Source organism: Lipotes vexillifer, unplaced genomic scaffold (assembly GCF_000442215.2).
Source record: "Lipotes vexillifer unplaced genomic scaffold, Lipotes_vexillifer_v1.1 scaffold1359, whole genome shotgun sequence".
Taxonomy (NCBI): domain Eukaryota; kingdom Metazoa; phylum Chordata; class Mammalia; order Artiodactyla; family Lipotidae; genus Lipotes; species Lipotes vexillifer.
In genome coordinates, this window is record NW_006771596.1 from 327,101 (window position 1) to 351,159 (window position 24,059).

The 24,059-nt window shown below is 39.1% G+C and overlaps 1 protein-coding gene across 1 annotated transcript in view; it reads left to right on the forward strand.

Annotated features, from left to right (window-relative positions):
* HECW1 (HECT, C2 and WW domain containing E3 ubiquitin protein ligase 1) overlaps positions 1–24,059 on the forward strand; it is a 263,731-nt gene that overhangs the window by 166,250 nt on the left and 73,422 nt on the right. Inside the window, exons 13-15 of the mRNA XM_007446985.1 lie at positions 209–394; positions 15,116–15,250; positions 23,741–23,846. Coding sequence (XP_007447047.1) covers positions 209–394; positions 15,116–15,250; positions 23,741–23,846 — 427 coding nt within the window. The remainder of the gene's footprint in view (positions 1–208; positions 395–15,115; positions 15,251–23,740; positions 23,847–24,059) is intronic.

The following is a 24,059-nucleotide window of genomic DNA, read 5'->3' on the forward strand; positions in this document are numbered from 1 at the left end:
GGGGGGGGGGGGGGGTGTGGGCAGGCGTTTACTTCTGCAGCAAGAGCTCTGCTTCCGAGCTCCGCACCCCACCCCCAACGCCCAAGGCTCACGGTAAATCCCTGTGTAGCAATCACATCCCATCCCATTAAGGGGGGCTCAAAGTACGCTTGGTCTGTGTTTCTCCTAATCCCCACTGCCTTCCCCGTCGGCCCCGACCCCCTCTCAGAGTGCCTACCGAGTCTTCACCAGTAGCACCTGCTTGAAGCACATGATCCTCAAGGTCCGGCGGGACGCGCGCAACTTTGAACGCTACCAGCACAACCGGGACTTGGTGAATTTCATCAACATGTTTGCGGACACTCGGCTGGAATTGCCCCGGGGCTGGGAGATCAAAACAGACCAGCAGGGAAAGGTGAGCGTGACTGCAGTGGGGGGCCTTACAGCAAAAGGAGAACACCGGTGAGCAGGCGGTGAGGAGGGAGCATGGGGAGGACAGGGAAGGCTGTGCCTCAGATGTGCCATTGGCCACCAGGAAGGAAGGAAGGGTAAGTACCCACAACCTGGGTTTCTGTCTTGTGATGTGCGGGATGTTTTCAAGCATCCCTGGCTCTGCCCGCTGGTGCCAGTAGCACCTCCACCAAGTTGTGACATTGCTATGTGTACTCTGGGTGGGGAAGGGGTGGGGTGTTGGCGGTGGGGGGACAGTGTCACACCCAGTTGAGATCTGGAACTGGTTTTCGGTTTGGAACCTGAAACCAGATTCTGTTCCGTGACCTTTCTATTGTTTTGCCTCCTTAGACAGCTCACTCTCAGGTAATGAAATTATTAGCTAACTGGGAGTGACGTTATTAGATTACTCATTGTGATTTCCCTAATAAGCCTTCATTTATTGAAACAGCCTGGCAAACAGGGACCGGGTGAATTGGGCCCGTGCAATGTTACTGGCTTGCATTTTGCTTTCATGTGACCTTAACCAAAACTGGGCTTTCCCAGGGATGCTCTAGAAGCCTAGCTGAGTCTGCTAAAGCGGGGATGCTTTTCCTTAATCACCATCAGTCATCTCAGTGTACTTATAAGACAAGGCCAAACAGTTTACCAAGGAATTGTCCCTGTGTAATCTTTTACGAACTTTGGTAGAGAGAATCCCTCCCTCTTTTAGTGGCAAAGGAATCAGAAGTGTTGCCAGCAGACACATGTCTCAGTGGGAAACTGCATCACACAGCTCCTTTCCTCTGTGATGGTGAACATGCAAAGCCATGGTTCCCCAAAGTGGGCTGATGGGACATCACCATGCCCTAGGAGCCAGAAATCCCCCCACAAACATTTTATCGTGCCTAAGAACCTGGGCTCTCTGGAGTATGGGGGGAAAGATTGTGTCCACTAATTAATGCAAGTCTGTCAGTACAATGACTCTCTATGACCAGCTCTGTAGTTGGGGATGAACTGGGCGAGGGGTGCCTCGTGTATGCAAAAAGCCACCACAGCCAGATTTCGTTCCCCAGGACTTTTCTTGTGTACTGGGTGTTGCCTCCACTGGGAGAATGACAGTGACACATGGTCATTTTCATGGTGTGGTGATAGCTTTCTGTGCAAAAGAAACAGAGCAGGTTCCAGAACACTGGACCATCTTCTTGTTCCTCGCTCGGCCAGTCTGCTGCTTTCTTTATTGACATGTTCAGAGTCAACAGCCTTCACTTTTAGTGTGTACTGTGTAGGAAGAGGAGGCCTGGGGCTGAGCTGTTTGGTGTCTTTGAATGCACTGTCATCCCCACAAGGAGGACAAAATGGCCTCTGACTCATCTGTTGTCTTGGAAATCTGAGGAAGGTGGACACAGCCTCCGCCCAGCATCGGTGGAGATTGCATGTGAGCCTCAAGTTGGCTCCAGGGCTGTGCTAAGGAGGATGGTTATCCAAGAGGTGGTGGGGCTTCGGGTGGTGAGACAGGTGAGACCCCGCCTGTGGCAGGCATGGAATGGAGGCAGCCTCTCCTAAGGACTGAACACATAACAAAATAAGAAGGGACCTCTGAAGACCTACTACTACATGAAGGAAGCAGAATCTTTATCTTGAGAAAAAGCATATAATTTTCTTCAGAAAATAGAAATGAATATTTTAAAGATAATCTGCTTATCATACCCAGAATGGCACGAGACGGTATGACTTCTGTTGAGCAAAAAGAAGCCACACACAGAAAACAACCTGAGAGGAAGCAGACATGAGAAAACAGAACCAGCATGGGATCTAGCGATCCCACTCTGGCTATTGATCCAAAAGAATGGAAATCAGAATCTCAAAGAGATATCCATGCTCCTATGCAGCATTAATCAAATAGCCAAGATATGGAAACAACCTAAATGTCTGTTGATGGATGAATGGATAAAGAAAATGTGGTGTATACATACAATGGGGTATTATGTAGCCTTAAAAAAGAAGGGGATTCTGACACATGTTCCAACATGGATGAACGTGGAAGACATTATGTTAAATGAAATTAGGTATTCACAGGAGGACAAAAACTGCACTATTCCATTTATACGAGAGATCTGCTCAAGCTCATAGAAACAGAGTAGAATGGTGGTTGCCAAGGGTTGGGAGCAGGAGGAAGTGGGGAGTCTCTGTTCAATGGGTAGAGAGTTTTTGTTACACAAGATGAATAAGCCCTAGAGATCAGCTCTACAATATGGTACCTATAATTAACAGTACTGTACTATACACTTTAAAATTTGTTGCAGGGACTTCCCTAGTGGCACAGTGGTTAAGAATCCACCTGCCAACGCAGGGGACACGGGTTCGAGCCCTGGTCCGGGAAGATCCCACGTGCCACGGAGCAACTAAGCCCGTGCGCCACAACTACTGAGACTGAGCTCTAGAGCCCATGGGCCACAACTTCTGGGCCTGCGTGCTACAACTACTGAAACCCACACACCTAGAGCCTGTGCACCACAACAAGAGAAGCCACCACAGTGAGAAGCCTGCACACCGCAACGAAGAGTAGCCCCCGCTCGCCACAGCTGAAGAAAGCTTGCATGCAGCAGTGAAGACCCAACGCAGCCAAAAATAACTAAATAAGTAAATTTTTAAAAAAACTTTGTAAGAAACTGGAACTTATGTTAGGTGCTCTTACTACAATTAAAAACAAGAAAAGAAAAGGATGTGGGCTAAATAAATGTTTTAAGATTGCAAGGAACAGCAAAATGTAATAGCATAGGGATAAAACAGAGCAGAACTGACACTATGTAAAATCAAATCATTAATATAGAATATGAACATGGAAACAGCCCCCAAAGCACAGGGAAGGCACCAGATTGCAAACAGTGAAGCATAAAGTGAAAAAAAAAATGTAAAAACCAAAAAAAAGAAAAAATATATATCTCATCTTCTCAGCAAGAACCAGTTTAATATTGACCAATTTAATATTACAAGATCCCTCAAGATCCCTTACCCGTGTGCTCTGCTATATAAGTTACATATTTACTTGATTTACTGTTTTGTCTGTTTTCCTGGCAGAATTTTAAGCTCCTTGAGAGCAGGGATCTTTGTGTTACTCGTTGATGAAACCTCTAAGGGCCTAGAATAGTGCCTGGCACATAGTTGGCCCTCAGTAAATCTCTGTTGGATGAATGACTTATAGATGTTCTTCAAGAAGAAATCAGAATACAGTAGCAATAAGTAAATATTAAATATATTAAATTGTTAAATATTGAAAATACAACTTTGATCTACAACAAACTGTTCAGGTGGGCAGGTTAATTGGACTCACTGAGTTATAGTAAAATTAATTAAAATAAATGCTGTATCTACACATACTCTGGAATGTCTTTAGAGATTTAAAAAATCTTATCAATATACAGCCATGATAATGTGAACGTTATTTACAAAAGAGTTAAAATAAGACAAGCTTCAAACTTACCATCCATAAAACTAAACTGTAGAAACCCAGAGAGCAATGACTACAGGTTATTGATGAGAAAGGTAGTAGCCCAATAATCCTATTTCCAGAAAAATTGTTATCATTGAAGTGTGAAGACAGTAGGGAAAAAACCTCATGTACAAGATTTCAGAGCTCACCCTACTCTTTTGCCTGCCCTAAGAAAACACCAAAAACCATTCTCCAGATGACTCACAAATAAAGCAGAGGAAATCAATAATGGGAAAATCATAGCATTAAAAACTATGGTGGTGGGTATTTAAAATCAATCAAATCCACAAATATAAGTGTAAATAATTGCTTTAAGATTTTAATGCTTTAAAATATATTGGGAAAGGCTCAATAAAATATGGGAAAATATGTATAATAAAAATGGAATACGTGTATAAGAACAATCTGGACCAATATCCACAGACCAGAATTAAAAAATAAGGAAACAGGAAGTGGGTTAGTGAACAGGGCAAGGAAAGTTGTGCTAAGTTCCTAGTTGGGTGTAAGGGGGGGTCAAAGCGGATAATTTGAAAAACAATGGCTAAATATAGTTATTTGACAAACTTAAAAAGCAACCATTGTACCATTTAAAGCAAGAGTTTTTTTGAATTCCTACAAAACATAAAATCAAACAAAATACAGTTGATATAACAAAACGCACAAAAAAATCCACAAGGAAGGAAAGAAAATTAAATTAATAAAATAAAATAACAACAGTAAAGCCAGGCATAACAGTCGTGGCAGCAGGTGGAAATAGGATTAACTTAGTATTCCTAGTAAGAAATAGTATCTCCTTACCAAAAGGAGATACTATCAGATTTGATAGCAAACAAACCCAGCTTAAAAAGAAACATACCTAAGAAATGATTCAGAAAGTTTAATAGTAAAAGAATAAATATTTAATATAGTGTGAAAAAAATAACAGAAAAATCAGTGATGGTGTATTAATATCATACAAAGGAGAGTTGAAATTCAGATCATTAAAATGCAGTCAGAGAAAAATTTTATACTAATCAATGGTGCAATTAAAATAAAGATACAATAATCATATACACCTTGTGAACAAAAGAACGGCATACATATTATATAAAGAAAAATTTATTTTTCTTTTCTGTTATTTAAATTTAATGCAGTCTCTTTCAAAAACCTATGACCTTAATCACGTACAATTTTTATCTGTCAAGTGTATCTCAATACAGGTGGAAAAATAGAGCTTACATGAACGGGTAAACAAAATGTGTTATATGCGTACAGTGGAACATTTTTCATCCTTAAAAAGGAATGAAAATGTGACATGCTACAACATGAATTAACCTCGAAAACATTATGCTAAGTTAAATAAGTCAGACACAAAAGGACAAATATTATATCCCATATGAGATATCTAAAATAGTATTCATAGAAACAGAAAGTAGAATAGAGGTTACCAGGAAGTGAGGGGAGGAGGGAATGAGGAGTTATTTTTTAATGGAGCCATAGTTTCAGTTTTGAAAAGTGAAAAAATTTAGAAGATGAATAGTGGTGATGGCTGCACTATAAAGAGAATGTACTTAATGCCACTAAATTGTACACTTAAAAATAATTAAAATGACAAATTTTACCACAATTTTTAATAATAATCTTTTATTTTTTAATTGAAGTATAATTGACTTGCAATATAATATTAGTTTCAGTTGTACAACATAGTGATTCAACATTTTTATAGCTTGTACTCCACCTACAGTTATTATAAAATAATGGCTCTGTTGCCCTTTGTTGTACAATATATCCTTGTTGATTAGTCATTTTATACATAGTACATTGTATCTCTTAATTCCCTACCCTACCTTGCCCCTCCCCCCATTCCTTCTCCCCACTGGCAACCACTAGTTCGTTTTCTATATCTGAGAGTCTGTTTCTCCTTTGTTATATTCATTAATTAGTTTTATTTTTTAGATTCCGCATATAAGTGATAACATACAGTATTTGTCTTTCTCCGTCTGACTTACTTCACTAAGCATAATACCCTATATGTCCATCCATGTTGTTGCAAATGTCAGAATTTCATTCTTTTTTGTGGCTGATTAGTATTTCATTAGTATTTCATCGACTTTATCCATTCATCTGTTGATGGACACTTAGATTGCTTCAATATCTTGGCTATTGTAAATAATGCTTCTATGAACACTGGGGTGCATGTATCTTTTGAATTAATGTTTTCATTTTCTTTAGATATATATCCAGAAGTGCAATTGGTGGCTCATATGATAGTTCTATTTTTAATTTTTTGAGGAACCTCCATTCTGTTTTCACAGTGGCTGCACCAATTTACATGCCCATCAAGAATGTACTAGGACCACTTATGGAAAAGGCTGGCTTTTCTCCACTGTATATTCTTGCCTCCTTTATCAAAGATAAGGTGACCATATGTGTGTGGGGTTATCTCTGAGCTTTCTATCCTGTTCCATTGATCTATATTTCTGGTTTTGTGCCAGTACCATACTGTCTTGATTACTGTAGCTTTGTAGTATAGTCTGAAGTCAGGGAGCCTGATTCCTCCAACTCCATTTTTCGGTCTCAAGATTGCTTTGGCTATGCGGGGTCTTTTGTGTTTCCATACAAATTGTGAAAAATTTTGTTCTAGTTCTGTGAAAAATGCCAGTAGTAGTTTGATAGGGATTGCATTGAATCTGTAGATTGCTTTGGGTAGTAGAGGCATTTTCACAATGTTGATTCTTCCAATCTAAGAACATGGTATATCGCTCCATCTATTTCTGTCATCTTTAATTTCTTTTATCAGTGTCTTATAATTTTCTGCATACAGGTCTTTTGCCTCCTTAGGTAGGTTTATTCCTAGATATTTTATTCTTTTTGTTGCAATGGTAAATGGGAGTGTTTTCTTAATTTCACTTTCAGATTTTTCATCATTAGTGTATAGGAATGCCAGAGATTTCTGTGCAATAATTTTGTATCCTGCTACTTTACCAAATTCACTGATTAGCTCTAGTATTTTTCTGGTGGCATCTTTGGGATTCTCTGTGCTGGGAAAACTGGGCAGGTACATGTAAAACCATGAGATTAGAACACTCCCTAACACCATACACAAAAATAAACTCAAAATGGATGAAAGACCTAAATGTAAGGCCAGAAACTATCAAACTCTTATAGGAAAACATAGGCAGAACACTCTATGACATAAATCACAGCAAGATCCTTTTTGACCCACCTCCTAGAGACATGGAAATAAAAACAAAAATAAACAAATGGGACCTAATGAAACTTAAAAGCTTTTGCACAGCAAAGGAAACCATAAACAAGACCAAAAGACAGCCCTCAGAATGGGAGAAAATATTTGCAAATGAATCAACTGACAAAGGATTAATCTCTAAAATTTACAGGCAGCTCATGCAGCTCAATAACAAAAAAACAAACAACCCAATCCAAAAATGGGCAGAAGACCTAAATAGACATTTCTCCAAAGAAGATATACAGACTGCCAACAAACACATGAAAGAATGCTCAACATCATTAATCATTAGAGAAATGCAAATCAAAACTACAATGAGATGTCATCTCACATCGGTCAGAATGGCCATCATCAAAAAATCTAGAAACAATAAGTGCTGGAGAGGGTGTGGAGAAAAGGGAACACTCTTGCACTGCTGGTGGGAATGTGAATTGGTACAGCCACTATGGAGAACAGTATGGAGGTTCCTTTAAAAAACTACAAATAGAACTACCATATGACCCAGCAATCCCACTACTGGGCATATACCCTGAGAAAACCATAATTCCAAAAGAGTCATGTACCACAATGTTCATTGCAGCTCTGTTTACAATAGCCAGGACATGGAAGCAACCTAAGTGTCCATCAACAGATGAATGGATAAAGAAGATGTGGCACATATATACAATGGAATATTTCTCAGCCATAAAAAGAAACGAAATTGAGTTATTTGCAGTGAGGTGGATGGACCTAGAGTCTGTCATACAGAGTGAAGTCAGTCAGAAGGAGAAAAACAAATACCGTATGCTAACGCATATATATGGAATCGAAGGAAAAAAAGAAAAAGTCATGAAGAACCTAGGGGTAAGGCAGAAATAAAGGCACAGACCTACTAGAGAATGGACTTGAAGATATGGGGAGGGGGAAGGGTAAGCTGTGACAAAGTGAGAGAGTGGCATGGACATATATAAACTACCAAACGTAAAATAGATAGCTAGTGGGAAGCAGCCGCATAGCACAGGGAGATCAGCTCGGTGCTTTGTGACCACCTAGAGGGGTGGGGTAGGGAGGGTGGGAGGGAGGGAGATGCAAGAGGGAAGAGATATGGGAACATATGTATATGTATAACTGATTCACTTTGTTATGAAGCAGAAACTGACACACCATTGTAAAGCAATTATACTCCAATAAAGATGTTAAAAAAAAAAAAAAGAATGTCCTAGGGTTTTCTTTTCTCCACATCCTCACCATCATTTGTTGTTTGTAGACTTTTTGAAAATAGCCCTTCTGACAGGGTGAGGTGACATATCTCGTTTTGGTTTTGATTTTCATATTTCTGGTGATTAGCAATGTTGAGCATCTTCTCATGTGCCTGTTGACCAACTGTATATCTTCTTTGGAAAAATGTCTACTCAGGTCTTCTGCCCATTTTTCTCTTTTTGCGGTATGTGGGCCTCTCCCTGCTGTGGCCTCTCCCGTTGTGGAGTACAGGCTCCGGATGCGCAGGCCCAGCGGCCATGGCTCACGGGCCCAGCCGCTCCGCGGCACGTGGGATCTTCCCAGACCGGGGCATGAGCCCGTGTCCCCTGCATCGGCAGGCAGACTCTCAACCACTGCGCCACCAGGGAGGCCCCTACTGCCCATTTTTTAGTCAGGTTCTTTTTTTTTTTTAATATTGAGTTGTATGAACTGTTTATGTATTTTGGTTATTAACCTTTAGCAGTCGTATTATTTGCATGTATTTTCTCCCATTCAGTAGGTTGTCTTTTTGTCAATGGTTCCCTTTGCTGTGCAAAAGCTTTTAAGTTTAATTAGGCCCCGTTTGTTTATTTTTGCTTTTCTTCCTTTTGCCTTGGGAGACAGACCAAAAAATATTTCTCCAATTTACGTCAAAGAGTGTTCTGCCTATGTTCTCTTCTAGGAGTTTTTTGGTTTTAGGTCTTACATTTAGGTCTTTAATCCATTTTGAGTTGATTTCTGTATATGGTTTAGTGAATGTTCTAATTTCATTTTTTTACATGTAGTTGTCCAGTTTTCCCAGCACCTCTTATTGAAGAGACTGTTTTTCCTCCATTGTATATTCTTGCCTCCCTTGTCTTAGATTAATTGATCATAAGTGCATGGGCTTATTTCTGCACTCTCTATTCTGTTCCATTGATCTATGTGTCTGTTTTCATGCCAGTACCATGCTGTTTTGATTACTGTAGCTTTGTAGTATTGTCTGAAGTCAGGGAGCATGAAAGGTTTGTTCTTTTTTCCTCAAGATTGCTTTTGCAATTTTGGGTCTTTTGTGGTTCCATATAAATTTTAGGATTATTTATTCTAGTTCTGTGGAAAATGTCATAGGTATTTTGAAAGAGGTTGCAGTAAATCTGTAGATTGCTTTGAGTAGGATGGACATCTTAACAATTCTTCCAATCTGTGAACACAGGATATCTTTCCATTCCTTTGTATCATCTTCAGTTTCCTTCATCAGTGTTTTATAGTTTTCAGAGTATAGGTCTTTCACTTCCTTGGTTAAGTTTATTCCTAGGCATTTTATTCCAAAAAATTGAAGAGGCAGGAACACTCACAAAATCATTCTCGGAGGCCACTGTTACCCTGATACCAAAACCAGACAAAGACACTATGAAAAAAGAAAATTACAGGCCAATATCTCTGATGAATGTAGATGAAAACTGCTCAACAAAATACTAACAAATCAAATTCAGTAATACCTTAAAAGAATCATATACCTTGATCAAGTGGGATTGCAAGGAATGCAAGGATGGTTGAACATCCACAAATCAATGGGATACACTACATTAACAAAAGGAAGGATAAAAATCACATGATGATCTCAATAGATGCAGAAAATGCATTTGACAAAATTCAGCGTCCATTTATGATAAAGAACTCTCAACAGAGTTGGTATAGAGGGAACATATCCCAACATAATAAAGGCCATTTATGACGAACATCCACATCATACTGTCACCCACAGCCAACATCATACTCAATGGTAAAAAACTGAAAGCTTTTCCTCTAAAACCAGGAACAACACAAGGATGCCCACTCTTGCCACCTGTATTTAACATAGTGTTGTAAGTTCTAGCCACAGCAATTAGACAAGAAAAAGAAATAAAAAATATCAAAAATTGGAAGGAAAAAAAATAAAACAGTCACTATTTACAGATGGCATAATAGTATATATAGAAAACCCTAAAGTCTACCAAAAAACTATTAGAACTAATAGAGTTCAGTAAATTTGCAGAATACAAGATTAATATATAGAAATATGTTGCTTTTCTGTACACTAATAGTGAACTATCAGAGAAAGAAGAAAATAATCCCATTTAAAATCATACCAAAAAGAATAAAATACCAAGGAGTAAATACAATAAAAAAAAGAGCTTACTACATCTTTTCAAGATCCTATGGACCATTTTTCTAAGTGATAACATTCTATAACACAAAGAAAACAGAAAAGCAGAAAATACTCAAGTTGCATTCCATGGCCACAAGCAATAAAGCCAAATTTTAAATCACGAATTTAAAAACAACCATCAGAAACAAAAACTGGGCCAGTTGGAAATTCAAAACAATGTTCTATGTGACTATTGGGATTTAAATAAAATTAAGACTTAGAAATATTTAAGAAATTATTGAAAATACAAGAGAGTAGTACTTAATAAAGCATGAGATAAGAAAGCATGTACTCAAAGGATTAGCAGCCCTGGTTTTTGTTATCAAAGAAGAAAAATAAATATAAAATATAAGCTTCCAAATCAGTGATTTAGAGAAGATAAAAAAGCAGCAGTAATTAAAACAGAAATGTATTTTAATGTTTATTTGAAAAAAATAAAAGGCAGAAGTGTATGAATTAGAAAACAATGTAAGAAGTAAATGTAAGAGTTGTTGTAGAAGAGAGATAAATAGTAAATAAAATCAACAAAATGAGATGTAGCAGGTGCCGGGAAATTTTTAAAAGGAAAAAAGAAAATAATTTCTTTATTTAACAAATAGTTAAATAAATGTTTGATATCACAGAAAATCTAGAAGAAATGAATAATTTACATATTATATATATATACATATACATTTGACATGGTAAATATAAAAAATTGAATAGACTTATAGAATAATTTGGAAAAACGTATCAGTGAATGCATTTCCCACTCCCAGATATCTTCATGCTCTACTCCAGAACATGGGAAAAAATGGAAACTGCATAGTTTATTTTATGAAGCCATTATAACTTTGCTTATGAAACTAGGCGGGAAGCAAAAACTGTTGCCACAAATTTAGTACATCCATACCATAGAAAAGTGATCAGCAATGAAAAAAAAAGAATGAACTGCTGATACATGTAACAACTTGGATGAATCTCACAGAAATTATATTGAGTGAAAAAAGTCAATCTCAAAAGGTTACATACTGTATGATTCCATTTTTATAGCATTCTTGAGGTGACAAAAATTCAGAAAAGGAGAACAGTTATTGGCTAGGGGTCAAGGATGGAATGGGGTAGAGGAATAAGGAGGGGAGTTAAGTTTAATTGGAAAGGGCCCCATGAAGGGTCCTTATGGTGATTGAACTGTTCAGTATCTTGACTGTGGTGGTGGATACATGAACATGATTAAATTGTGTAAAACTAAACGTACACAGATGAGTACAAGTAAAACTAGGGAAATCTGAATTTTTTAAAAAACGATACACAAAATTCACTTGAGTTCCAAAAAGCTCATATTTAAAGATGAAGTTGTTGAAATCAAAGTTCTCATGTCATGCATTCATGAATTGTGCTCACAAATTGCTGAGTTATGTATTATACCTAATACAGTGCCACAGCATGAGCGGTTTAGAGATAAGTAAAACACTGTCCTAGCAGATACAAGTTTATACTCTATTTGGTGAAGACTATAATTAGCATAACAAAAAATAAAAATAAATAAATGCTTTTGAAACAAAAATTTTAAAAATTAAAATGAAGTTGAATTTGACAGTATATTAAAAGAATGACCCACCACAGTTAAACAGGTTTTCTCCCAAAGATATAAGGGTCATTTACTGCCAGTAAATCTATTATCTCTAGTATTTTAACCAATAGTTTATAGGAGGAATTTCAGTTGATCATTTTAAGAAATACTAGAAAAGTACTTGATAAAAATGAAATACACATTTATGTTTTTAAAATAAAACATAGTCTTAGGAAAGTAGGAAAGTAAATGTGTTTTCATGACAAAATAAAGACTCCCTTAACATAATGAACCACGTCCTGTTTTACAATTGGACCCTAGTAAGTTTTCCTATCAAAATACAGAACAAGAAGATTGCAGCAGCTGTATCTTATTTAACATTGTTTTGGAAGTTCTCGCATGTATTACAAAAAAAGGAGGTAAAAGATAAAAGAGCCCTTGTAAAAAAGGAGACAAAATTATCATTATTTGCCAGTTAAAGCTGTTTTGGAAATTAATAAAATTAATATCAGTTCATCTGGAAAAGTGAAATAAACAGGCAAGAATACCTAAGAAAATTTTGGAAAAGATAAATAATGAGAGGAAACTTGCCCTACAGACATTAATAACTGGAACAGTGAAACTCCCACAGACCATTGGAACAGATAAAATATTCCTGAAACACACCATGATATTTATAAGAATTTATATTTAATGAAACAATAGAGAATGGGTGATTTAGAAAAATAAGCCCTTGGAGAAAGAAATCCAATTACAACTTCACATCATACCAAAATAAGTTTCCAGAAACAATTAACCCACCAAAAATAAAGCTAGAAAAATATAATTAAGCATTTAACTGACCTCTAGCTAGAGAGAAATAATTGAGAGATTTGTATACATAAGAACCTAAAAAATTCTGTGTACTAGAAAACAAAGCCAATGAAAATCAAAAGCAGTATGAAGGCACATGCGTAAGCACGTTTAAATTAAAGAAAATCTTAACATCCTAACAACAAAAAGGGGAAGAGGCAAAGTAGACAACACTCCAATGAAGAAATTGACCAATAAACTTAGGAGAAAATGTTTGGCTTCCCTTATAATTTATCATTATTTACCATTCAACATTTCTAAGAGTTCTTTCCAATACTCAGCACTGGCAAAGTCCGTGAAAAGCGTTCATGGACTTTTGGTAAGATGACAAATATGTACGGCTCTTGTGAAGGTAGTTTGTTAATATGCATCAATAAACATAAATGTTATCCTAACTTTTAACCCAGTAATTAACTCAACTTTTAGGAATTTATGCTAAAAAATTACCACATCATATATATAAGGAACCCATTTAATTTATAAACTTTGACATATAGTTGAATAATGTCTCCTTTTACTATACACTAATTTCGCTTATGCTTGAGTGTTTAAAATCTCATGTAAACATGTTGATAAATGTTGGGTTTTTTCCCACTCACATTTCATTCTTATTCAGATTCTTGTATTTTTTTATATCACTGGCATCATTTTTTGAGCATCTAACAGAGTGTTTCAGGGGACATCATTTCAGTCCCCTCTATGCTGTTGGGCATACAGCTCTTTTTTGGCTCTATGTGGGAAGCTGTTCTGGGAAATTTTATTACCAGGCAGAGATACTAATTCACATGATTAGTATCTGTGAGTATTTTTGATCTCCCTAATGAAACCCACTTCCTGTATGACATTTTATAGAGCTTTTTAAAAGATTCATTTACAATGAGTCTTGTTTACAATACTTTAAATCATAAGCTCATATTCCCCAAGAATAATTTCTAAATCTGTATAATATTTCTTGGCCTACTTGTGTCAGGTGACACCTGAACATATCTAAAACAAGCACTGGTTGAGGTCATTTAAGGCAAAGATATCGTTACCAAATATTACACTTTGCTCAGAAGAGAGTATTCGAAAGATTATTTTCTTTTTTTTTTTTTTTTTTTTTTTTTTTTTTTTTGCGGTACCCGGGCCTCTCACTGTTGTGGCCTCTTCCATTGTGGAGCACAGGCTCCGGACGCGCAGGCTCAGAGGCCATAGCTCACAGGCCCAGCCGCTCCGCGGCATGCGGGATCCTCCTGGATGGGGGCACGAACCCGTGTCCCCTGCGTCGGCAGGCGGACTCGCAACCACTGCGCCACCGGGGAAGCCCTGAAAGATTATTTTCTAGTACAGAAGGTTTTGTAAAAGAAAAAAAAAAAAAAAGTATTAATTTTCTCTTTTGTGAAAGGTAACTAATTTTAGTTTTAAAGAATAACTTTTGTCATATATTGGAACTTATACACTAATCAGACATGCCACCAAGATTTATACACAAGAGTGTTTACTGAAGCATTATTATAAAACAGTAAAAAGTCAAGTGTCCAATGATAGAGGGTACTGAAATTAATTATTATGCATTCATCAAACTGAACAGCATATAATCAATAAAATTCTGTGTTAAAAGAATACTTAATAACATAGGAAAAGGCTCATAAAATAATAGGTGAAAAAATCTTACAACAAAATTGTAGGTGCTGATGTGGGAAGGTATGTATATATTTGTATATTTGCATAGGAAGAGAAAAAAATGGAAAACAGTCACCAAAATATTTCGGTGATTACCTTTAGATTGTAATATTGGGGATGGTTTTAGCTACCTTCTTCCCACGTTTTTATCCTTTTCAGGTTTTTTTCTCCGTGAGACTATGCTAATCCTATAATCAAAAAGAAGAGCATTTATTTAAAAAAGAAACAAAATGCTCTACCAATGATTCATTACTAGAATGACTTTTATCCATGAAAGGCTCTATTTCTATTTTCCATGATAGGTAAGGTGTTATGCTCACCATTCCGTGACTCCACCGTGTAAAGTGATTATCAGCGACTGGCGTTGCTTCTTTGAACTTCTGAGCAAGCAGAAGCAGAGGCACATCTTCCATCTAGTTTTGAGTAGATGAAAAGGAGGGACACGCGTAAACATGATGAGCCCTAGAGTGCTCCCGGGTATCACTGGCTTCATCTGGCTGGTTCTCACGCGTGTGCTCTTTCCTGGTCTGTCCACAGTCTTTCTTCGTGGACCACAACAGTCGAGCTACCACTTTCATTGACCCCCGAATCCCTCTTCAGAATGGGCGTCTTCCCAACCATCTGACACATCGACAGCACCTCCAGAGACTCCGAAGTTACAGCGCTGGAGAGGTAAACCCCTCTCCCCCTGCCCCACCGTTCACAGGACCATAGACTCTGCCTCTGCTGGTGGAGCCAGGATCTAGGGTTGTCTGTTCCTCCAGGAGCTGAGCCATATCCGTATGCTCTTTAGCAGAGTGGATGATGACTCGGGGCACCCACTTTGTGCCCTAGACCCATCTTCAGACTGCCTTCCTTCTGCCTCCCCTTTTGTCCTACACAATCACGCTACTGAAAAATCGATCTAGTTTAAAGGAGACTGAAAATGCATCCCTACACTTGTGGCTGGAGAGGTGCTTCCTCAGGCCCACTTGTCACATGTAAATTCTTAAAAGACCGTGGACGTGCTAGGCAGCATATGACTGCATTTAAACTTCTACCTCTCCCTGGATCCTGGAAAAGACTTCAGTAGTGCATTCGTGGACTGAAAATTGGGGGAATCAACTGGGCCACATGAATACTCTGTTCCCACCCTACCATCTGCTCTTTCCTGATTTATATTTTCTTTCACTCAACATGATTACCTTCTGCTGGGCCATGAAAGGCTGCCCCCTTTCTTTTTTTCTTTTTTTCAACTTTTTATTTTATATGGAGTATAGTTGATTAACAATGTTGTGTTAGTTTCAGGTGTACAGCAAAGTGATTCAGTTATACGTATACATGTATCTATTCTTTTTCAAATTCTTTTCCTATAGCACAGGGAACGCTGCTCAATATTATGTAACAACCTAAAAGGCTGCCCCCTTTCTTAAACATCAGGTTCCTTGCCTTTCTGAATTCCTGTTTCTATATCCCATACCCTTTCCTGTTCTCCTTCCTCAAACCAAAACTCAAAACATAGCTCTCTTCTATCACTAATCAGCTCTTGATATTAATATGAGCAAATCCCTTTATGTCCTCACTGACATTTCCCGAGTAGCTACACCTTCTTTTCATACAAACCACTAGGATCTCAGGAGGTGTGGGCTCTGAAAACCATTTCCCATGAAGCAGCTTGTAGAGTTAGATTACCATGAGGTTAAAAAATGAAGAAAGTGGTATAGGAAGCAAGGAAATATATCTACACGGTCCCACAGAGAGTCATTCCAGGGAGAGCCACAGTGGACGTCTCTGGAGAAACAGAAAATAACCATCTACCTGACAGCCTCCAAAGAACAAACATGAGTCTCAAGGGAAGAGCTTGTTGTTTTAATGAAAGCTTAGTGTACAAAAAGAAAATCTTTACTGGTTTTTCGGGGGACTCATCTGTATACACTGGGAAACATAACTGTTTCCAACTAAGAGTACTCATGGTTTAAGGCCAGTGTGATAAATTGAACTTTTCTTTCATGGAGTCATCTTAAATACCGTTGTTTTAGGATGCTACTGAAAGCGTGTTAACTCTTTCTGCATATACGTAAAATACGTATGTGACCATGCGGAGAGGGAGTATTATACCTCCCCAAGGGTGTTGTGGGTTTCAGGACCCTTCAAATACCAGGCGCTCAGCAGCAGACACATTCACAGGCTACAGAAAGCCAGGCCTCCACTTCTCAGCTCAACACGTATAGTCCCCCTCCCTTTTATAACACATCAGAAATTTCAAGATGTATTGTCTTGATACGATAACAGATAAATTCAAAATTCTGCATCAACTTGAAATATGCCATATTAATGTATTTTAAATGTCCAAGCTCTTTAATATTATTAAGGTAATTTCAGTGTTAACATAGAGTAACTGCATAAGATAAAAGAAGCTCAGTACCGCAGACAGATTCACCATGGTTCATTTTTTTTTAAAAGTCAATCACTCAGTGAAAACCCTAAACATATAGCTCTGTTACACATATACGAATTAACCTGAAAATGTAAATATTAGAGCCTTCCTGTTGAAAAAACAAGGTTAAGATCGTGAGCATTACTTGCATTACCTGTTCCAAAACATTTATTTGATGTGATTGACTAGCCCAAACACAGTCACATTGAATATCAATAACAAAGTGCCATCTGCATCAAGCCAAGAAAGTCTAACACATAATGACAAAAGGGTGTCAGTGTGTATCAGCCATCTGGTTGCTTCCTAATTCATTCAATCTCCAACTGACTGTCCATCAGGTTTTTAAACCCCTCTCATCCCTCTGCCCAACCTCTCTCTGCTGGCAGCTTTTCACTGACACAAGGGAAAACCAAGAAAGCAACCAAGAGAGAAGCTGGGAGTCAAAGGATATCTGACCCAGAGGCAGCACACCAGAGAAAACAGAGACCCAGCCTTTGTGAAAACAAATACCTGGTTCCTCTTACTGTGAAAACGCACAGCCTAGGGACTGAGGAGTCAGGAGGACCTGGGTATAAAAATAGAGAGAGGGGTGTGGCAGAAATGTTAATTGTGTTTGCTGTGCCACAAACATTGATTAAGTGCGTGGCCTGCTATGAGCACTGTGAAATGCAAAGATGTATGAGATACGATCCCTGTCCTGGAGAAATTTGTATTCTATTTCTGAAGCCAGGCCAAAAACACGCACAGAGTTAAGTAACAGGAGAAATTAGAATACGATTGAGTGCCAAGAGAGATGGTAGGATAGATGCCACAGTTCAAAAGAGGCCAAGGAAAAGTATCTTTTAAAAGAAGGTACTTGACCTAGACCTAGAAAAATCGGTAAATCCTAGCTAAGTACAAAGACAGAGGGAGGACAGCCCCACAGAGAGCACAGCACAAGCGTCAGTGCCAAGGTGGGACTGAGAAAGGTCTGCAGAAAGACGAGGAATAAATAGTTCACTGTGACCAGAATAGTAAGTTTCCACTTGGTTTTTGTCTTGGATTTTGGAAAGCTTTGAATGCCACATGGAAGAGCTGGGACTTTTTTATGAGTCCACTGAATGAATTTGAGAAGAATAATGTGATGATTTATATGTAAAAATGGGCTTTTAGAGATCAGTTCACCCATTGCTTCTCCAAAGGAGAAGACTGTTGGCAATTTGGGATGACAGTTCTCGGATGCGTGGAAGCATCCCTTGCCACTGCAGGATCTTTTCTCCTGGTCCCATCCATTAAATTTCAGGAATGTCCCCGCCTCACTAGTTACTATGACAACAAAAACAAAAACAAAAAACAAAATAGCCCTGAGCATCTCCAAACACTCCCAGCTGGTAACTCCACTCCAGTTAAGCATCGTATTTCACAGTCAAGTACACTGAAATATCAAGAGCTGAAGTCACCCAGGGAGTTCAGGACCAAAGTCCAGATTTCCCAACTCCCAGTCCAGTGTAAACTCATATTTTTAAAGAAGACAGTGACAGCCAAGAAGAGGCAGAATTGTGGCACAGAGAGATTTGAGAGAGAAAGGCCATGAGAGGCCACTGCCCCAGACCAGGTAGAAGGTGAGGAGGCCCTAAGCTGGGGTGACAAAGAGACAGCAAAACCTCAGGGAAGTCGAGGGCTGTGGAGGAGGGGTACCTGGGACTTGGCTTAGAAGATGGGAGTCCCAGCTGTGGCTTCTCCGCAGAGGTGCTATGTGCCATTGCGCCTTCCTTCCCTTTCCGGGGCCTCAGTTTCCCTGTCTGCATTTGGAGACAAGGGGACTGGATGGCCACTAAAGCCCCTTCCAGCTCTGCGGTTCTTAGAGTCTGTGAGGCTTGACTCACAGTCCCAAAAACGGCTCACAGGTAAGATGAGCAGGAAAGCCAGGTGGGGAGGCTGGTAGGTGTGCCTTTAGGTAAGTTGATGATGAGTATGGAAACAGCAGGAGAGCCGATTAGAAATGACAGCTAAGCAGACGGAAATATGAGACTCAGGAATATCAGTGAACTACTTCCATAATCTGCGATTTTTCTGTGTCACCTCTCATGGGCAATGGGGAATTCACTGTAGATGTTTCTTAGACCTCAGCTTTAGGAACCAGTTTTTTCTTCTGTTCACCTTTGGGAGCCATTTTTTGAGTGTTGCCCAGGGGTTGATCTTTTTTATCCATTGCCTTTAAGGATGGAATTAAAATCAGTGTCTAGGGACTTCCCTGGAGGTCCAGTGGTTGGGACTCCGCACTTCCACTGCAGGGGGCGTGGGCTCCATCCCCGGTCATGCCATGTGGCGAGGCCAAAAAAAAAAATCAGTTTCTATATTCAAGATCCTTAATGGTAAAAATTCCCCTCAAAACCCCAACAATAGGTTATTAACAGAGACACTGCTCAACATCTTTTGAATTAGCCTTTACCTCACCTGAAAATTGTTCAGGCCGTTTCCTGAAAGCAGTTGTCAGGAATATATGATTTTATGCATAAAAAGATCATTATTTGACACTTTAACGTGCATTTTTTTTTTTTTTTTTTTTTTTTTTTTTTTTTTTTTTTTTGCGGTACGCGGGCCTCTCACTGCTGTGGCCTCTCCCATTGCGGAGCACAGGCTCCGGACACGCAGGCTCAGCGGCCATGGCTCACGGGCCCAGCCGCTCTGTGGCATGTGGGATCTTCCCAGACCGGGGCACGAACCCGTGTCCCCTGCATCGGCAGGCAGACTCTCAACCACTGTGCCACCAGGGAAGCCCTAACATGCATTTTAATACAGTGGCACACCTGTGTGCAATATATTTAAGTACCAACAAAACAGGCTTGGTTTCTTCCATAGTGTCCAAATGGAATTGGACATAGATAAATGGAAGGGGCACATAGGGCCGTAAATATTGGATCCCATCTCTCTTATCAGTAAGGAAATCACGGAAGGTCAAATTTTGTCTTGTTCAGACTGCAGTTTGCAGTATAAGTTAACATTAATAAGGAAGGATTACAGAACACGTACTGTGAATTTCTTTTACCACCTTATCTTGGTCAGGTTAGAAAGTCATTCGTGTTAGAAAATTTCTGGGAGGGTACATATAAAAATGCTTAACAGTAATTGCCTCAAGGAAAGGGCAGGAGTCTGGCAGGAAAGAAAATTGACTTTTCACTGTCAAAACGGAAGTCACCGTGAGTCATTCTTTGCAGTGAGCTACTCTTATGACAAAAGTCATTGCATCAGCTCTGATGACAGAGGCCATCATGCAGGAAGCTGGCCTTTGGGGAGGGTAACTTCTGCACTGTGTTTTAAAATCGGTAGTTTTCCTCTTGATTCCATGTAACCTGTACTTGATTACAGGTTTGTTTGGAAGTTTGTAAAATTCAGACCCCTGTGAAAATACACTTTTGAATTATGAACGGTGTATAATGAGTGTAGAAAATACAAGCACAGGTGGAAAAGAAATTAAAAGGCAGGTACAGTCCCCCATCTGGAGACAATTCCTGGTGAACATAGAAGTAAAAAATTGAATCATACTGTCTATGGTTCTGTATCTTCCTTTACCATTATAGTACATTGTAGATAGTTTCTATGCCATTAAAATTCTGCTGTACTTTATCATATGGGTCTGCCATAATTTGACTCAAGCCATTGAGTCAAGACATTATGTTTACACTCACTTTTCACTATTATAAATATGTTGAAAAACTCAAACATAGATCTCTCTTTTCTTTCCAAACTTTGTTAACGATCCATTTTTAGAGTACAAAAGGAATCTAGAGATGAACGTAAATTCATCACTTGGGCTTTTCCCCTGAACTTGCTATTTTTTATTATCAGGTCTCCAGTGTTTTCAAGAGAGCATTAGCTGATTATTAACCCAAATTCAGTCTGAAACCTACAATTTGCAATCACAGATTTTTTTAAAACCACCAATTTACATTTCCAAGTTGCAACACAGAAGAGAAGCTTGTTTACCAGTCACTGAAAACTATTTTCTGAGCATATCTATTCTGTGTTGTCTGGAGAGCTAAATGTTTGAAGTTTGCACATTTGCAATTATGATTAAAGCTATCTCAACATCAAAAGGGAAAGAAATCTTAAAAGTAGTCACATGGGGCTCTCTTCTGTCTCTCACCCTCTCACCCACACACACAGCCCTGCCTGAAAACCTCAGTAAGACAAAAAGTGTCAAATTCTAGGGAATTCAGTGAGTCATATCATCTTGGTTTTAAATAGAAACTCCATTCTTCTAGGTATTTTCAGTAGTTAGGAAAGCAAATGTTAGCATCATGTTCGCAGTGAGATCCAAATCAGTCACTCAGTTGATATCAGACATCCCTCAAGATGGAGCATTTAGTACCACTTCTGGGCCACAAAGATCCTAGTACATACCAAGTTCTACCCAATCTTAGAATATTAGAGCCTTCCTTAGCCCCACGTGAATTGTCTCCGTCCCTGTAAATTCCTGGCCCCTGGTTGGAGAAGGAAGTTTCTATTCAGCCCTCCCGTTCTCAGGTTCTCTCCCCTGTAAGCCATTCCAGTACCACCTCACAATCACCTCCTGTATTCTTGGCTGTTGTTTCCATGGCTCGGGGACCCCACAAACCCCACCTCAACCCTGTGTTGTTTCCTCCATCTCACTCGTGGCATATCCCTCAGCCTTCAAAGTAGCTCACCTTCCTCTGTTTCTGAAGTCTTTCAATCTGGCTTAGTTTTGCCAGTAAGTAGGTGACCTCAGAAGTAGGCACCAGTTTTCCCTAAGGCGTATCTGCAACACCTGAATTCCCTATGACCCCCCCAGGAAGAGAAGTGAGCCTCTTCCTGTTTCAAAGCCTTATTCATTTCCAGACAACTACTGACAATTAGCCACTTTTGCCCGGGGTGTGACTGCAGGCATCACCCAGGTTCAGTGCACAGCCAAGCCTTCTTGAGTTCCGCTCTCAAATCTATCTGCTTCCCCAATTTCTCTCTGTAATTCATCACTTGGATAATCTTCAACTGAGGGGTTTTTGAGATTCCTGTCTTTACAGCATCAAAAAATATTTTAAACGCACATTAAGGCGGACTGACACAATTCCCTTGAAGGAAAAGAGATATTTCAGTCCCAGAAAGCCTTTATGTATTTATTAATTCATGGAGAAAAAAGAAATATGAGACTCACTATTGCATGTAAGCCATCAGCAAACCTTTCTTTCATCACTTTGCATTATAACCATACAATCAAAGTGCTGTTGCAGAAGCGCTGGCATCTAAATCTCGGTGACTGGCTACACCCACTGAACAGAGCTGGGTGCTAATGGCATCAAAGTGAGAAGTCACCCAGAGTGGCACAAAATCTATTCCCTTGTCCCTCAAGTGAGCCATGGGCAAAGAGAAGGATCTGGAGAGGGAAAGGATGGATCTGTATCCCTACTAATTCCAGAAGAGCAGTTCAAAGGCTGCCACATACAGATAGCGAACTGGTAGCACATCTCATACGAAGGATATTATTCTTGTCTGTGTGAGACATGAAAGTAGGACCTAAAGGAAAACCAGCAATTACCATTTCTGTAATTAGGAAACCCTGAGTAATCTGCCCTACTTTGTCATCTGCAATATCACATGTGGCCTAGGCTTAAGTGACCACTTTGAGACTGACCTGGACCTTTCTGGGGTTTGGAGCATAGGAGCTCATCACCTCTCGTGAATTCTGTGTGAGTGAATTCTGGTCTCAGAATTTTCTTTCCTTTTTCTGTCTGGATGTTTGAGCCCTTTATGAGTATCTTACAATGTCATCTTCAAAATTCTTAAATATTTTAAAGCCTATTTTGGCTACTCTGCCAAATATCATAGAATGAGTCATAATCTACACCAAACCCAGTATATCTGGTGAATGTACTCCAATGTGGAAAATCTCCATTGTGGTGCCTTGGTTTAAATAGCTTACCCTGCAAGGGTCCTTTAAGGAGCAAAATATGTATGGAATCATGGTAGAAACTCATTGTCATGCTCTAGAGCCTAGGGAATTTATATAAATTTTAAATCAAGCTAAATTAAAGTTAATCATCACAAATATCAGTTTTAAGCTAAGCAAATTCCACATTCCATGAAGTTATGTCAAAATGTCCAACCCAAACCAAGATATTGGATGCAGGCTAGTAGTATGGGGAAGTAAAAAAAATTCTTTGCAGTCAGTCATCAGTAAGTATCCTGGTTCTATCTCTTACGGTTGAAAGTTTTGGAAAGACTTAATTTTCTCTGATCCTCAGATTCCCCATTTGTAAACAGGAGTGAATAATGCTTATCTTGCTGAACTTTGTGAGGATATGAGATACTATGTGAAGAGTAGCCGGCACAGTGAACGAAAGAATAGGCGCTAAACAAAGAAATGCCATTTGAGTGTAATAAACACTATTTAAGAAAACGAGCCCATTCCACATTCAGTTATGAAGTTCAGTGCTGCCTGTTAGAGATGAAGTCATAAACCTACCTTACCAATAATATTCATGTAGAATTTATTTACATCTCTTTAACATATTTCTGATGAGAAATATTTCTTAGTCTATTCAGTGTATTAATGTATTAATGACCATTCTACTGAGTCTTTTTTTTTTTTAACTTGCTAATTTTCCGTCACTTTGAGGATTATAACTTCATTGCTTCTTTAATTTAGGTGATGTCAGGGCCTTTTTACCCCTCGTTTTGAAAAATTAGTTTCCAAAGATCATCCGAAATGGGTGAGATTTCTAACGCTAACAATTTTATTTTGCAATTAGGCCTCAGAAGTCTCTAGAAACAGAGGAGCCTCTTTACTGGCCAGGCCAGGACACAGCCTAGTAGCTGCTATTCGAAGCCAACATCATCATGAGTCACTGCCACTGGGTATGTATCACGCTTTGTGAACCCCTAGATAGCCTTGTGTTTCCTATCGTGACTCCTTTCATATTCCGGGTTCTGTGTTTTCTTTTTCCTCTCGTATGGTATAGTCCATGCCCCTGTCCTTTGTTCCCATCCCCCACTTGCTCCTTTTCCCTCTCTTCCCTCCCCTCTCTTCCAGACTGTCATTCCCCCCGCCCCCCCCCGCTCCCCCCGCCT